This window comes from Myodes glareolus, chromosome 2 (assembly GCF_982192425.1).
Source record: "Myodes glareolus chromosome 2, mMyoGla1.1, whole genome shotgun sequence".
In the NCBI taxonomy this organism is placed as follows: domain Eukaryota; kingdom Metazoa; phylum Chordata; class Mammalia; order Rodentia; family Cricetidae; genus Myodes; species Myodes glareolus.
Window position 1 is genome coordinate 68,200,247 of NC_142027.1, and position 17,302 is coordinate 68,217,548.

Genomic DNA, 17,302 nt, shown 5'->3' on the forward strand with positions numbered 1-17,302 from the left:
ATAATGATAATAGGCCCTGATCCATATTTTAAGGGTTAGCATATTCCCGAGTTAGAAAGGCTGAGTAACTGTCTGAGCATCCAGTTTAATTCTTCCACTTAAAACCAAAGAAGAAAAATTAGGCGGTTGAAAAGAGGATAATCCTGGTCAGATCCCCTGATTTTCCACTTCACGCAAGGGCAGACTTCTGTCCTATGGCCTTGTGCCAGTTCTTGTTTTTAAACTTTTTTTAGATTTATTTTATGTGTTTGAGTGTTTTGCTTATATGTGTACTACTTGTGTGCTTGGTGCCTACAGAAGTCAGAAGAAGACATCAGGCCCCCTGAAACTGGAGTTATGGATGGTTGTGAAGCCCCACGTGTGTGTCCTTTGCAGGAACAGAGTGCTCACAGCCTTTTGAGCCATTCTCTAGGCCCTATACCACTGCTTTCTAAAGGTGACTCTAAATTGTCTTCAATTTAGAGCATGATACTGGGATAAAACTTGATATTTAAAATGTCTGATCAAGTTCATAAGGGATTGGGCTTTCAAGGAGAATGTTTTTTAGTGAGGTATTTCCTGATTCCACAAGAGCTTAAGGCAGTAATTGAATTCAAAGAAGTCTGGCAGTATTCTGCCAAGAGAGCAGCCAGTCAGTAGGCACCAATGATAAGCCTGGCTGTAGCCTAGAGCCAGGGGTAAGGTAAACAAACTTTAGGATAAAGGGCCCTTTCTGCATGATTCATCTCCACCACATCAGACTGCAAACCAGGCTGCAAGGCTTGGTGGAAAAAATCTTTATTTGCTGAGCCATCTTGCTAACCTTCCCTAATAAAGTTCTAACAGTGTGCTTCATACTGCTATGCCTGTTGAACAAAAATCAAGCATTTTTAATTTTTCTCCACTATTGACATTAATATAAACCTCTAGCTCCTTGGCATGTTTTAAAGCCTTTGAAACATAGCCTAGGCTTAACTTTCAGCTTCATCTACTGTCGTTTGTACCCACGCACTACCCTGTGTGTGATTTATTCTCAACAACTGCACAATTCCTTTATTTAAGTTGCTAGTCGGTCAATTCTTACCTATATTTCATAACTGGACTAGTTCAACTTCTCTAGAAGGATTCTAGTTCTCTAGGCAGAGTTAACCAGTCCCCTTTTGGTATCTCAGTAGCATACTTCTTACATACCTCTTACAATATTCAATACATGCTGTAAATGATTGTTTATGTATCTGCTTTTACTGTAGTTCAAAGTGAGAATGAGAAAGTGGAGGCGGAGCCCTTGGCATCCGCATTGCTAGCTTCCAGCACGATGACTCCACTGAACTGAAAAGCATCCTATGAATAGCCAGGGCTGCTTGGCACTACAACTTACCACGGCTGGAGATGGGACATGGATGCTTGGGACAGATCGAGGCCGAACATGATTGGCCAAGTGGCAAAGTACAACACCATCAGTTAGAGCTGCTCCAAGATCACAGGGCAGAGATACTTTTAACCGGTACTCAATATGCTGCGAGGACAGGAAATGTCATGCATGAATTGGAGGGTGATTACCAAATAGGATATAAAAGCAAGACAATGAAATTTATCAGGTTAGAAATTTAGAAAAAAAAATTGGACACCATGACATAAGCCCGTAATCCCAGCATTGAGGATGCCAGGGGAGCAGAAGGACTAGAACAAGTTTGAGGCCGGGGCGGTGGTGGTGGTGGAGAAAAGACAGTGAGTTCCAGGCTGGCCAGGGTCATAACATAACAACTTATCTCAAAACAAAAACAAAAATAACAACAAAATAACAACAAAATCAGGAAACTTTTATAATTTAATAAAATGTACAAAAAAAAAAAAAAAAAAAAAAAAAGAAAAAAAAAAAAAAAAAAAAAAAAAAAAAAAAAAAACAAAGTAAACTATAAAAAAAAAAAAAAAAAAAAAAAAAAAAAATAACAACAAAATCAGAACAAAACAAAACAGAATCCAGAAAACAAGGAAATAACTTAGATTCTCTAGTTCCTGTTTTCCTTCTAACTCAGGTCAGTAACTTACAGAGACAGAGAGGAGCATATGCATCGTAGCCAGGTCACAGTGGTATAAAGCATGAAAGAAATGGCTATCATTTTATGACTTAGGAAACTGCTAAGTCCTGGCATGGTGGCGTGTGCCTGACTCCAGATTAAGAGAGGCACAGGGAGGAGGACTAAGAGATCAAGGTCAGCCTGAGTGATACAGAGACAACTTGTCTCAACAAACAAAAACATGAAACCAAACTGGATCCTTGTTCAGTTCCAATCCCTCAGCATGTACACAGGGAGTGAGAATGTGCACATGCACATGAATTCTCTCTTTTTTAAGAAAGGGTCTCGCTATGTAGCACAGTCTGCATCTCCAGCTGGTGATCCGGGTACCTCAGATTACGTGTGGACCACCATGCTATGCCTGGCTCTTATGCATTATAATTATTCCTCTGAGACTGCCTTTTAACATGATGGAAAACAGAAATGGGGAAAAAATGAAAATGAACATGGCTATGAAGTGAGCTTTTAAAATTAAAAGTATTCATCTAATTTTCTCAATAAAAAAGTTTAAAGGAATTTCCTCAATAATGAAATTCTTTCATATTCATCATAAAATACAGCATAGAAGGGACATGAACTGACTTTATGGTAATGCATAGAAGTGAGCATGTGAACAAAAGGATATGGACTATAGGCATGCCACTGCTAAAGGGCAGTTCAGAGGTAACGCACACACCTTGCGCAGCTGGTCTATTAATTTCAGCTCTTCTTCTCTCTGTCTTGTTACAGGATCTGCAGGGTCAGGTGCAGGTGCAGAGGACAGAAGGGGTGAGGCACGTCCTGGAAAGCAAGTGAGATGGAGAGGTCAGTTGCCAGCGCTACATTTGTCTGGCAAGTTTCTTTGCCAATACAGTGTTTACTATTTCTGGTTGACATTTTAAAAGTATTATCATCTAGGGCTGAGAGAGATGGCTCAGAGGTTAAGAGACTTGCTGATCTTGTAGAGAGGACCCAGTTTCACTCCTAGCACCCATGTTGTGGCTCAGAAGCACTTGTAACTCCAGTTACAGGAGATTCAATGTCTAATTCTGACCTCCTTGAACATGTGGTGGGCACACACACATGCACATAAACCACCCATACACATAAAGTAAAATAATACATCTTTAAAATAGAATTATTGTTATAAGAAAGAAAACATTTACTGAGTAAATCAAAAGGGGTAGTGGGCAGGCTAGAAGCTGTGGTGGTTTGAAAGAAAATGACCCCCTTAGGGAGTGGCACTTTTGGGAGGTGTGGCCTTGTTGGAGGAAGTCTGTTGCTATGGGAGTGGGCTTTGAGGTCCCCTATGCTCAAGCTACTCCCAGTGTCACAGTCTACTTCCTGTCACCTGCATATCAAATGTAGCAGCTCCTTCTTCAGCATCATGTCTACCATGCTCCCAACCATGATGATAATGGACTAAACCTCTAAAACTGTAAGCTAGCCCTCAGTAAAATGTTTTCTTTTTTAAAAGTTGCTGTGGTCATATGGTATCTTTTGACAGCAATAGAAACCCTAACTAAGATAATAGCTAAAGAACCACTGCGGTTAGAAATTTCAAATATATAAATATAATAGCATTTCTTTTGAATTACATCCACTTACAAATGTTTTTTATTGAAAAATACAATATATATGTAAAATTACAGGGTTCTAAATAGAGGCCAATAAATGATCCTCACAAAACGAAATGGCTAGGTACAGTAAGTGAGATTTGCCCATACCTCAAAGCCTCCTGCATATTTTCTGCCCATCAGAGCCCAAACGGTACCAGTAGCCTCACCTTAAGGATCATAAATTTACTTTGTCCATTTTTAAGAACTTTCTATAAATTAAACCACGATGTATTTATTCTTTGCATATGGCTTATTTTGATCAACACTAAAAATATCTATCAGTACCATACATTTCAGATATATCAATATTGTTGTATGTATCATTTTCATTACTTGCATGACATTTTATCATACAGATGCACCAATATTCATCACCACTCTTCTTGTGAACATTCAATTTGGCACCATTATAAATAATGTTGCTATGAATGTTTTTGTATCTATCTTTTGTTTTACACGTTATTATTTCTCAAAGTAAAACTGCTGGTAATAGGTATACAATTGTTCAACAGTTTCTCAATATGCAAAGACCTGAGAAAAAGTTCATAATAAGGGAAGAATGTTCTTTAACAGAAAGAGCATTTCATTTGTTCAATCTGCTTTTGGTTTTGGCTTTTGAAATAGGACTTTGTAGTCTGGGCTAGGCTTAAAACCAATTCTGCCTCAGCCTCCTAAATGCAGGATTATAAGTATGTACCATCATGCATAGTTGAAACACTATATTTTAAATGGTACTAAGGAAATTTCTAACCCAAACAAAAACCCAAGATGCTCCTGACATGTTAGTGAGTTGCAGACACCTGCTGAGCTAACTTTTGCCATGATAGCTAGGGTGCTGCTGAAAGAGCTCAGTCGTTGTGTAAAGCCACTCCCCACTCTGCCATGCACTTAAAATTGCTACCACTCACCTTTACTGGTTTCTGCCCTAACGGCAGCTCGGAAAAGGAAGCTTTCAGGGCGCTGGGGCTGATTTCTCTGGGTAGCAGCAGGAAAAGAATATGCAGGGGAATGATGGACTATATCAGCATGGAAAAGCAAGATGATGTTAAAGGAGATGGGAAGCAACTCAAAGATGATGTAAACAAATGTCAAAAAGTCCGATAAATAGCACAAAAGGAAAATCAAATCAAACATGATATAAAATGATGATTCTATTCATTAGTGGAAAACTCATGTATAAAATAAAGCTGCTTATTTATTTTAAAAATTCTGTAATTTTTAGTATATGAACAAATGGAGGCCAAAAGTTAATAAACCGAACTTAGTCTCTTGCAAACGTATAGCCCTGCTAATTCCTATTCATTTTCCTTACCAAATGGCCAACTAGTTAAAAAAGAAATCCTGGTAAAGAGGGGCTAGGCCTGTGACTCAGTTGGTAGAGTGCTTGCTGCATATTCATAAAGCCCTGGGTTTCATCAGTCTGCCCCCCAACACTATGGAAACCAGACAAGGAGGCACAGCCAATGCTCTGGGGCTGGGGGTAGAAGCAAGAGAATCGGACGGCTCTGTATCTTCACACCAAGTGACAGGCCAGCCTGGGTCACAGGAGATGCTCATCTCAGACCCTGTCTGTCTGTCTGTCTGTCTGTCTGTCTCTCTCTCACACACACACACACACACACACACACACACACACACACACACACCAATCCTGGTAAAGAATAACTATGGTGAGCCTGACAACAGGTCCCTTTGTAATCCCAATAGTTGGGGGATGAGGCAGAAGAACCATTAGTTCTTGCTACCCTGACAAGACTCTGTTCCCGCCCCCCACCCCCGAAAAAAAATTAGCCACAGCACTTTTGTGTCTATTACCTGTCTCTGTCATAGGAAAGCTCGAGGTGACATTGACTCTGTCATCACTCTGTGGAGAAACAGATCATATCAACAGTTAGTACCCAAGAAAGGGCAGTTTCCACATTCTAGTAACTTAGGGAATATAAGAAAGCCATGCAACTTCCCTTCAAAACTAAGTTTAGAAACAAAAGTTTGGTAAAATTGATTTTCTACTTTTTCTTAAAAAGACAAATTGTTTGCTTAGCTGTGTTTATGTAATGCATTCTCTAAATATATAACCTAAATATATGACCTCTCCAAGAACTGTGGGAAAGGATCAATCTAAGGCATAAACAGTTATTAAGAAATATAAAAAGAGAAACCTTACTTTTTTATTAAATTATTTTTAATTATTTTACATCCCAACAGCAGTTTTCCCTTCTTCCTCTCCTCCCATTCCCTCCTCTCCCACCCTCCCCCATCCACTAATCCTCGGCTTCCATGCAGAAAGCGATAGGCCACCCCCCTCAAAGCATGGCACATCAAGATGAGGCAGGACCAAGTTTCTCCGCTTGTATCAAGGCTGGGTGAGGCAACCCAGGATGAGGAATGGGTTCCCAAAAGCTAGTTCAAGCACCAGGGACAGGTCCTGATTCCACTGCTAGGTGTCCCACAAACAGACCAAGTGAAGTAACTGTCACACACATACAGAAGGTCTAAGTCTGTTCTATGCATCCGTCCTTGGTCCAGAATCTGTGAGGTCCCATGAGCTCAGTTCAGCTGTCTCTGTGGGTTTCCCTATCATGACCTTGACCCCCACAGCACAAACGATCCTTCCTCTCATACAAGGTTATAATACAGTGTCATGATCTTGACCCCCCTGGCTCAAACAATCCTTCCAGGAGTCTTCAACAGGACTCCTGGAGCTTGGCCCAGTACTTGGCTGTGAAACTTTGAATCTGCTTCCTTCAGCTACTGGATGAAGGCTCTCTGAGGACCATTAGGATAGTTACCAACCTGATTACAGGAGGAGGCCAGTTCAGACACCCTCTCAACTATAATTAGGAGTCCTTGTGGAAACCTTTCCTTTTAATATAGTTTCTTTTTTCCTTTTTAAATGATTTATTTACTTTATGTGCATTGGTGTTTTGCCTGTATGTATATCTGTGTGAAGGAATTTGATGCCTGGAGTTACAACGGTTGTGAACTGCCATGTGGGTGCTGGAAATTGAACGGAGGTCCTCTGGAAGAGCAGACAGTGCTCTTAATCGCTGAATTATCCTTCCAGACTCTTTTTTTTTTAAAAATATTTATTTATTATGTATACAATATTTTGTCTGTATGCCTGCAGGCCAGAAGAGGGCACCAGACTCCATTACAGATGGTTGTGAGCCACCATGTGGTTGCTGGGAATTGAACTCAGGACCTTTGGAAGAGCAGGCAATGCTCTTAGCCTCTGAGCCATCTCTCCAGCCCCCCTTCCAGACTCTTTAATATAGTTTCTTAAGCACTAGTTTTTCTTTAGAGAGTAAAATGCAATCTTCAAAGAAAGTGCAATCACCATTTCTTAATTTCTATTAAAATATATTTAAAACATGATGATTGCTGGGGTATGGCTTAGTGGTAGATGACTTATATAGCATGTTCTAGGTTAAATCAAAACCACTATACATGCATGCACACACATGCATGCATGCACACACATATGTATGCATACACAGAAAAATGACATATATTTTCTAGAATATTTGAGTACTAACATTTTCCTTAGGGTTTTATGTGACAAGATCTCTCTATGTAATCCAGACTTTTCTTGGAACTCTATATAGACCAGGCTGCCCTCAAACTTACAGAGAATTGCCTACCTCTGCCTCTGGAGTGCTGGGATTAAAGGCATGTGTACCTGGTCAAATCCTAACATTTTCAATTCATTGACAAAAGTGTAAAAATGGAGCAATAACTTACTAAATGGATATAAAGTTTATCTGTAAAAAGGAAACAAAGTTCAGCTAATTAAAAAAGAAACGTTCACCTCCTTAACCACTGAGCAGCCCAGTTCCTTAGCACCTCATATGTTCACATACCCTTTTGTATCCAAGTGCACAGGTGACAATGGAACTTGCCTGCTGTCAACTATGGCTCTGCAGTTGGTCATTACTGTTTAGTTAGGGGCTTCACCCCAGTTCCTGGCATAAGCTTCTTCCCCTGGGAGTTGCCTTAGTCTAAACTCCACCTCTGAGAAAGCCCACCAAAGGGTGACCCCTCCCTAGGGAGGGTCAATAAACCTGTCAAAAGGTAACCTCTCCCCAGGGAAGGTCAAGACCACTCCCACAGGCTATATAAACTGCCCCCCAGAGAATGAACGTGTGGTCTCCCCTTTTCCCTCTTCTCTCCATGTTTTTCCAGGGCCACCCAGGAGTGCTGGCACCCATTAAACCTGGGTATCTTTTAATTCAGTCTGATTTGGTCTGATCGGGATTATTTGTGTTGGTGGAGAGGTTTGTCGTTTAAGAGAAATACTTAACAATTACCTACTCGGTAACCAGAGCATTCAACATCAACTCAAAGGAGACATTTAGTGGGAGCTGCATACCAATGTGGTGACCCTGACAGTGTGGAAGGAAAAGGATGTCCTGGAACTGCAGCTGGGGACGAATCCAAGTTTTAGCTTGTTTTTCCTGTGAGGAATCCAGCTGATTCCCATTGCTGTGGGCAGTGCCTTAGAGTGGCTGGTGGTCCTCCTCATCTCCTCCTATCAGCTGGAAGAGGATACATTCCAGCTTCTAGACCATCTAGCCTGGAGGGAGGACTTGCAGTTGCTCTTCTCCCCTTCCCTAACCACTAAATAAATATCCAACTCCACTCTGCATGGTGTGCCTATCCATCTGCCTCTTGCCTGCCACTGTCACGTGGCTTGCTACCAGGGACACCACCAGGGACCAGCCACCTTCGGAGACCTGCCGCATGGTCTCGTGCACCATTCCTGCCTGGGACTGGCTGCTTTCGGGATCCCGCAGCAAGCTACTTGGGGATCTGCAGCATTTCTACCCTACGGCGTGGGCAGACTGTACAATGAGGATCAGCTCACACAGTGCATTGCCTCTAAGGATGCTAATACAGTCTTCTTGTATGTCTGGCTGTGTGCTTCTGTGATCCACTCGAGAGCCCAGGAAGGATGCTGATGGTGTTTGGGGAATCTGTGTGGGAAGGCAGGGTACTGCTCACATGTGCTGGGCTTGGGAGAGTGCTGGGCTAGCCAGTCTTCTGGTCAGCACTTGGGAAAACTAAATGGTGCTTTTTTTAAATATTTAAATATTTTTTAAAATATTTAGAATATTTTTTATTCTAACTTCTTCTTTTTTTGGTTTTCTTTTTCTTTTTTTTTTGGGGGGGGGGTTCTCTGTAGCTTTGGAGCCTGTCCTGGAACTAGCTCTTGTAGACCAGGCTGGCCTCGAACTCACAGAGATCTGCTTGCCTTTGCTGGGATTAAAGGTGTGTGCCACTGCTGCCTGCCCTGGTGAATTTTAACTTCTTAAAAAAAGTCATGCTGTTGAGTATTTTTTTGAACATTGTGAAAATTTTTCTGCTTTATTCCTTAGTTTGATATTCGTAGCCTAAGAACTAATTCTTTTACCCTGTGTGTGTAAGTATGTGCATGGGGGGGGGGGAATGAAAGCTGATTTTTTTGGAGTATGATCTTTCTTTGCATCATGGGCTGGGAATCAACCCAGGGAATCAGTCTTGGCAGCTAGTGTTTTTATCCTGGCCCAAGAACTTCGATCTGTACAAGATAAACTGTACTTGAGTAAAGACTGGATTGCATTTCTGATACAAGTCATGTTCACCAAGACAGAAACTAGGTTTGGAATGCTGAGAAATAAATGGAAAATTAGAAATTTAATTTAAAACAAGAGTAACAGGAACTAGGAAATGGGGACTCAAATGAAGTAAAAGCTGTTTTCTTTGAAGAAACAAAGGGCTGAAGATACGGGTCAACAGTAAAATGCTTGCACACAAGCTACAGGTGTGAGGACAGGAGCTCGGATCCCCAGGATACAAGTGTATGCCAAGTGGGCAAGGGAGCACACACACTGCAGCACTAGGAGGGTGGAAAGGGACCCTGGTGCAAGCTTGCTAGCTAGACTAGCTTTATCTGCCAGCTTTGGATTCAAGTGTAAGAGCTTTCAGCTCAGTGAATAAGGAAAGCCACAGAGGAAGATTCTAGATGTCAGTTTCTGGTCTCCACGTGCACCCATGTGCATGTACACACACACACACACACACCCCATACACACAGATGTGGGGAGGGGGAGAAAGATAAACCAAGACTATTCTTGTTTTATTTCAAAGGATATGGGCCAAGAAGAAAGCTAAACAAAGACATTTTCAAGGACCAATGGTACAGAAAGAAAACATTAAATGACAGATTGTGGTGGTCTTAATAGACTAATGTGTTCGAGTGCTTGGCCTACAGGGAATAGTGGCACACACCTGTAATCCCAACACTGGGGAGGAAGAGACAGGAAGATCCCTGGGGCTTGTTAAGTGTGTGTGTGTGTGTTTGTATGGGTGTGCTCTCCCATGAATATTAAATCAGAGATCCATGTTAAATGTAGGGTGTTTTCCTGGGTACCATTAAAGTTTTGTTTACAAATGTTATGGTTGGATGTGAAATGTTACCTACAAAAGCTCGTGTGCTTGGCCACTCAGTGCTGGGATGCTGGCACTGTGGAACTTTTGGGAAGTCGGACCTAGCTAGCTCAGGAAGACTACTAGAGAAAGGCCTTGAGGGTTTTTTTTTTTTTTTTTTTTTTTTTTTTTTTTTTGGGTTTGGCTTGGTTTTTTGAGATAGGTTTTTTTTTTTTTTGTGTAGCTTTGGTGCCTGTCCTGGAACTCACTTTGTAGACCAGGCTGGCCTTGAATTCACAGATATCTACCTGCCTACCTCTGCCTCCTGAGTGTAGGGATTAAAGGTATGCCTAGCGCCTGGTCTGCAGTCCTCTCTTCCTGTCCTACTGCTGAGACTCGAGGGCTTCCTTCACACACTCTCACTTCTGTGACCTCCAACACCACACCTCCCCATGATTTTGACTGAAATCAAAAAGTTAAAGAAATTCTTCTCCCCTAAGTTATTTTTGTCAGATATTTTGTCAAAGGCACGAGAAAAGTAACACACAAACACAGGCGGCCCAGGTCACCATCAGCTAACCTTCCTCATTGAGCAGTGTTTCTCAACCTTCCTAATGCTGCAACCTTTAATACAGTTCCTCATGTTGCCGTGACCCCCAACCATAACATTATTTCCATTGCTACTTCATGACTGTAATTTTGTGACTTCTATGAATCACAATGTAAATATCTGATATGCGTCCCTTGTGAAAGGGTCATTCAATCCCCAAAGGAATCAAAACCCACAGGCTGAGAATCACTGCTATAGAATTTTTGGCATCTACACTTGTGCAGAGGGGACTCAAATTATTTTGTATGCATATTAGGTGACAGAATTAATTCGACAAGTGTGTATTAACCACAGTAAATAACCCACCTCCAACAAAAAGTCAGAGTGAGCTTTCGCACAGACTCTGTATGTAGATGACTGGCACTGGCTCTGAGTAGCTCTGGCACTGTAAAACTTGCAGTCAGGTGAAACTCGTGCTAATACTTCCCTAACCTTAGGCATATTTCAGGAGATCCCTGAGTCTGTCTCTCTGTTACTCCAATCCATTGAAATTTAAGAGCCCCTCGAACACACCCGTTCCCCTCCTGGAATTTCCTGGTGCATTAGTGCAACAAGAGATACCTTAAGAGGTGTGAAGGCAGAAGAGTGAGGCAGGGTAGCTGCGCAGCTTACTCGTTCCATGCCTGACAGCGACTACATTTCAAACAAAGAGAAGAAACAGAAGGCAGCATTGAGCAAATGCCAGGCAGGCAAAGCTAAGCAGTAAAATTAGCAGAGGAAAGGTCATCAACAAACTTTTAAATTGTTTACTAAGATACTAATAGGGCTGACAAGAGTTGGGGAAAACTGCATCATGTAACATTTACATAGCAGAATGTTTCTATGTATATAATTCAGAATACTCTCATGACTTCAGACCACAGTAATCTAGAATTAAGAAGCATTCTAGTTTTTATAGCTGCTAATAATCACAGAAAATAAAAAGACAAGCAAATGTTTCAGAACTCATGTTTCCCATACATACATACATCTTGTAATAAAAAAGAGGTATTGCTTAATAAAATTTCATGCTGGGCAGTGGTGGTGCACACCTTTAATCCCAGCACTCAAGAAGCAGAAACAGGCAAATTTCTGTGAGTTCAAGGTCAGCCTGGCCTACAGGGCAAGTTCCAGGACAGGCACCAAAGTCACATTGTCTCGAAAAAACAAAAAAAGAAATATTATTTCACATGGAAATAAAACTTAAGACACCTATGATTTTAGCAAAAATCATTTTAAAACTAAATATGTGTCTTCTATTGTTCTGTGAAAAGGAAATAATACAGCCAGAGAATTCATTTTTAATGAAGCATTTTTGATCTATTTTTAATAAATCAAAGTATTTTTCAATATTAACCCAAGTTACACTGGGGAAGAGCCAGGACACGAGGCTCTGCTTCATGGTGTGCACACGACCCACACTTCATCTTCGCACCTGCGGAGCTCCAAATGGCCAGTACCAAGGAGGGCCAAGTGACTCTACCCTCACTTTTTAGAGTCACTTGACTCTACCTTTTAAAAAGTCTCCGTACGAAGTGTAAGCTTATAAATGTATGTGGGGTATGGGTGCACCAGCACCATGATGCACGCGTGGAGGTTTCGGTCCTCTTTTCCGAGACAGGGTCTCTCTGTCACAAGCTGCTACAAAATAAACGGGGTAACGGTGTTTGTGTGCACTCACCCTTCACGACAGGAGCACAGGGTGCAGGTGCATTACTGAATCCCGCCTTGCGTGGCTTCCAGGGCCTCAAATTCAGGTCCTCACACTTGCATAGCAAGTGCTTTACTCATGAATATCACATAGGCTAGGCTAGCTGGTCAGCAGACCCAGGGACACTGGACATGGCCCCATTACTAGTATTACAAGTGTGCACCACCATACCTGGCTTTTAAAGTGGGTGCTGAATAAAACACAGGTCTTTATGCATGCAAGGCAAGTATTTTACCCACTGAGAAATCTTTTCAGGATCACAGTGCCTCCCCAACTCTCTATATGATTTATGGGTGTTTTGCCTTAATGTATGTATGCCACCGTATGCACCATGTGTGTCTGATGGCTGTTGGAGGTCAGAGAAGGGCATGCATCCCTTGCAGTGGAGTCACACACAGTTGTGAACCACCATGTGGGTGCTGGAAACTGGAATCTGAGTTATCTGTAAGAGCAACGAGTGCTCTTAACTGCTGAACCATCTCTCTGGCCCCAGAAAAGAAGCCATTTCAAAGATGGGAAGCTTAAGCAGATCTCTGATGAATGAGTACGAATCAATCAGGGAGTATAGGGAGAGAGAAAAGCAGTACATGGGGAGAGAGAGAGAGAGAGAGAGAGAGAGAGAGAGGCGCATTACAAAGATCTGAGGACAAGGCTTTTTACATTTGACAAGCATAAAAAAAGGAGGAGGAGGAGGAGGAGAAGAAGATGAAGATGATGATGATTTAGAGTGAGCCCAGAGTTAAGGATGGAGACAGAGTAGCCAGAGCACATGAAGCTTCATTTCATTCAGGCTATATTTTAAAATGTAGATTTTAAGAGCAGTATGAAATGAACCCTCTGAAGAACAGTTCTGAGAAGATCAGAGATCAGATTTAAAATGTGACTCTCATTTCTTCTCTCTCTCTCTCTCTCTCTCTCTCTCTCTCTCTCTCTCTCTCTCTCTGAGATAGGGTAGATGTCCTTGAATGCCTAATTCTCCACTACCCAGCTTTTGTACAAGGTTGGCTGGATATTGCTTATCATACAAAGAATGTGAACTTTGCTTTTACTTTGTTATTTATTTGGGTGTTTTTGAGGGCCTTGCCACATAGTCCAAGTGTGCCTTGAACTAGGTTTGCAGTCCAGGATGGCCTTGAACTTGAAGCAAACCTCTTGTGAGCTCAGCCTCCTAAGCTTTGGAAATACAGGAGGACATAACAACACCCAAAAGTATTTGTTTACAAGGCTGTCTAATTCGGGAAATCTGGCCTGGACACCAGCAGCCAAAATGCAAGATTTTGTGTTTTGACAATGGCTAAAGACTATTTCAGATTTCACACTAAGGACATTTTACTATTACTGTTTTTCCAAATTCTACTTTTTCTTTGACAGAAACATATGGACACTCAGACTTTTATCCTTACTCTGTATGCTATTAGATCTTATCTTCGGTTTCCTGTCAAGCCTTCAGTTTTAGCATGGATGCAAGTCAGCGTGGGTATTTACTATAGGCCAGGGATTAGATTTAGTGGCTCGCGACCTTGGACAAGCCACACCTGGGCAGGTAATGCGTTCTCTGTCTCACCACACCAGGCTACTGTGAGAATCGAGTGAAATAACTGGTGTCAGAGACCCTGACTATTCCCTATAGAAGTTAAGTTTCCACTCCTCGTGGCAGCTCACTTCTGCTAGTACTCTAGAGGCTGGTCATCTTGGGCACTTTTAAGACTGCCCAGTTAATATCTCCTTCAGTCATCTTAACAGAAATGAAGACTGCAGAATACAAACAGACATGAACAACAATGCAAGTTATATTGTAAGGACCTGTACACTAAAGCCTGAATTTGCACAGCACACACAATGGCAGTTTCTACCACTTAAGCTAGGAGTTGCTACAGACAGGAATTTTTTTCTACAAAATAAAAAAAAACGTATAAAAATACTAGCATAAAACATGATGGGAAAACCAATTTTATCAATGGTTAGAATTTTCTTTCAAGACTGACACTAAGAACTTGAAATAAAGCCTTCATGTTACACCCACTTTAGGGGACGAAGCAACAGGCAATAAAGTACAACAGTATTCAAAACCATCAATAGACAGTACTCCAGTTAATGTTTTCCTGAGTTACAATGAGCATGGAAGAACAATCTTCACATAAGTATTTACACTTCAAGCTTGTAAATAAAGCTTTGTCCCCACTTCTGCAACCAGTGGGGTATTCCAGCACCAGTGTGCATGTGGAACACAGCTTGGATTTGCAAGAGGGGAAGGACGTTTTGTAAAAATAAAAACAACAAAAACAAATACACGATAAAATAGGTTGTCACATATAATTAGTGTCATGGAGGGCGGGACTCCATTTAACACATGGGGGTGACTCACGAACTAAATCAATGATTAACAAGATGCCCTCAAAATCAGAAAAGGCTTTTACAAAATTAACTCTGACATTATGTCTCATCACATATAAAGCCAGCAGGGTTCTCAATGTAAATGCTTTCCCTTGGGAAGCCCTGGAAAGGTGTATGAGTCAAACTCTAGAAGCCTGGCTAGATGAGGTAGTTCTGGTTATTTGTAAGGCATTTAGGACAGCACCCATCATGTTTTATGGTGTTTACATCAATTCTGAGTGAAAGCACAAGAGCTGGAAATAACATGGACCCACTGCACATTCTCTTACCACTAACAAGGCACTATCATCTGTGTGCTGAGACCTTCTGGATGGGAGGGGACACTGGGAAGGGGAAGAAAATGAAGCAATGTCAAAAACAATTATGTACACAAGTGACACATTTCACATATACATACATAGGAAAGCAACATATAAAGACATGTTTCCAAAGATGCTGACACACAGGACCACATGCATCACCTGTAGTTCATGCACCATCAGTCAGTAGGTTGATTCTGAGTACTGACTTCATCCTAGAGACCTTACACAACCTCAAATGAGACCTTACTGTCTACACACCTTCTAAAGGTCAGGCTCCCAGAGGAGAACAATGAGGTACTCAGGCAGCTACAGCATAAAGACTGTGGCCATTTTGTAAACCAACAACCAATCAGAAGTAAACTTAAGAGTCATGATTTCTGCGCTAGGCATCTTTTCATTGCCTTTCTCAGACAAGTAAGGAAATGTCAGCTGGTACCCTGGCACAAAACACTTGGGAAATGGAGACAGGAGGAGCAGGAATTCAAGGGTCATCACCTTACATTGTCAGTTTGAGTACCTGGCTAGGCTACATGAAACATCCTCTCAAACAAGAAAAAGAAAAAGAAAAAAGAAACAAAACCAGAAATGTTGAAGTTAAAAAAAAAATGTATTAAGCTCATCAAACTTTGACTGTTAAAAGTCTGTACAATTATCACTTTGAAGAAAAGACAACTGGAAATACATGGGTAGCCCCGTAAGGTCTCATGCCCCATTCAAAATGTTCAGGCAGGAGTAAATCCAAACAATTATTAAGAACTGTGCTTTAAAACCATGTGCTCTAAAAAGCTACACATCAGGTTTTACACGTATTTATTTAGGAGTGTGTTTGTGTCCCATGCGCATATGCCACAGCACACACGTGGAGGTCAGAGGACAATCTGTGGGACTCAGTTATCATCTTCTGTCCTGTGGGCTCTGGGAAGTAAATTCAGATCACTGGGTTGGGTAGAAAGAGTCTAACTTGCTGAGCCATCCTGCCCACCTTACATTAAGTTTTCAAATACTGTACTTCAAAAAGTCAAATAGAGCAATAGTCATAAATTGAAAATATAGGAGATAAAAACAAGGGAAACTGGTCAATACAAAAGTCAACTATACTAAAACAGCATTCATTTAGTAATCTTCACTTTAGCAGGCCAAAATAGGCACAGAAATTTAAACAGTTAAGCAATTAATTGTAAGTGTTTATTTGCAATGAAATTGTGTGGACTGATCTGGAACTAACATACATGAGTTATAACAAGGAAATAAGCACGGAACCAAAATCCTATGGTCTCTCTGGCTGAGCACCAAAACCATTCACCTGCAAAGGCGGATGATTCCGGCTTGAGGGGTGGACTCTCCAGGCTGTCTTATATACAGCCCTAACCTATATATTCTCATAGCCTTCTTCCTTTTCCTGTACCATATTTTCCTTCATATGTAAAATTCTGTGGTGGAGGAAAAAGACAATTTTGGGAAGAAGGTTGGTTTGAGAAGGGGGTTTCTCTATATAGCTCAAGCTAGCTTGGAATTCACTAGGTAGCCTAGGGTAGGCTTGAACTCTTTAGCCTCTGCCTTCCAGATAATGGAATTACAGGCACGTGTCACTACATCAGCCAAAAGAGCATTTCTTGATCATTTAAACATTTTGATCACTGAAAACATGATAATTGCATATCAAACATTTCATTTCTATTGCAAAAATAATACATTTCAAGAAAAAATAATTATATGGACTTACTTCATCATCTCCAGGAGGCTGCTGTTTCTGTGGACTTTGTGATGCTTTCTGCTATATGCCCAGAAAGTGGAAGCTAGTTAGAATCTCAACACTGGAACTTATACATTCTATTTAATTAAATGGATCATATCAATTTTGTAGGCAGAGGCTGCTTGTTTGCTTCTCGGCCGCCCAGACCCGAAATAACACAGAAACTTATTAATTAAAACACTGCTAGGCCTATTAGCTTATGCATATTTTTAGCTAGTGCTTGTATCTTAAATTAACCCATTTCTATTATTTTATATTTTACCATGAGGCTTGTGGTTTACCAGTACTGGCACACAGGCATCATTCTCCTCTGGTGGCTCCATGGCATCTCCCTAACTCTGCCTTCTTTCCTCCTCTATCTGCTTAAAATTCCCTCCTTACTCTATTCTGCTAAGCCACTGGCCGAAACAGCTTTAGTCATTAACCAATAAAAACAACACATACACAGAAGGACCTCCCACACTACAATTTATTTCTTGTATTTATAGTTAAG

General features: G+C 41.2%; 1 protein-coding gene across 24 annotated transcripts in view; it reads right to left on the reverse strand.

Annotated features, from left to right (window-relative positions):
* Lrch3 (leucine rich repeats and calponin homology domain containing 3) overlaps positions 1–17,302 on the reverse strand; it is a 108,934-nt gene that overhangs the window by 14,834 nt on the left and 76,798 nt on the right. For 3 of the 24 annotated variants that reach the window (XM_048454068.3, XM_048454077.3, XM_048454066.3), the window contains 7 exons: positions 16,780–16,830; positions 15,024–15,077; positions 11,232–11,303; positions 5,471–5,519; positions 4,564–4,671; positions 2,734–2,837; positions 1,358–1,495 (listed from right to left, as the gene is read on the reverse strand). In XM_048454068.3, the coding sequence (XP_048310025.3) occupies positions 1,358–1,495; positions 2,734–2,837; positions 4,564–4,671; positions 5,471–5,519; positions 11,232–11,303; positions 15,024–15,077; positions 16,780–16,830 (576 nt within the window). The remainder of the gene's footprint in view (positions 1–1,357; positions 1,496–2,733; positions 2,838–4,563; positions 4,672–5,470; positions 5,520–11,231; positions 11,304–15,023; positions 15,078–16,779; positions 16,831–17,302) is intronic. The other 21 variants (XM_048454086.3, XM_048454078.3, XM_048454072.3 and 18 more) reach the window with 15 other exon arrangements.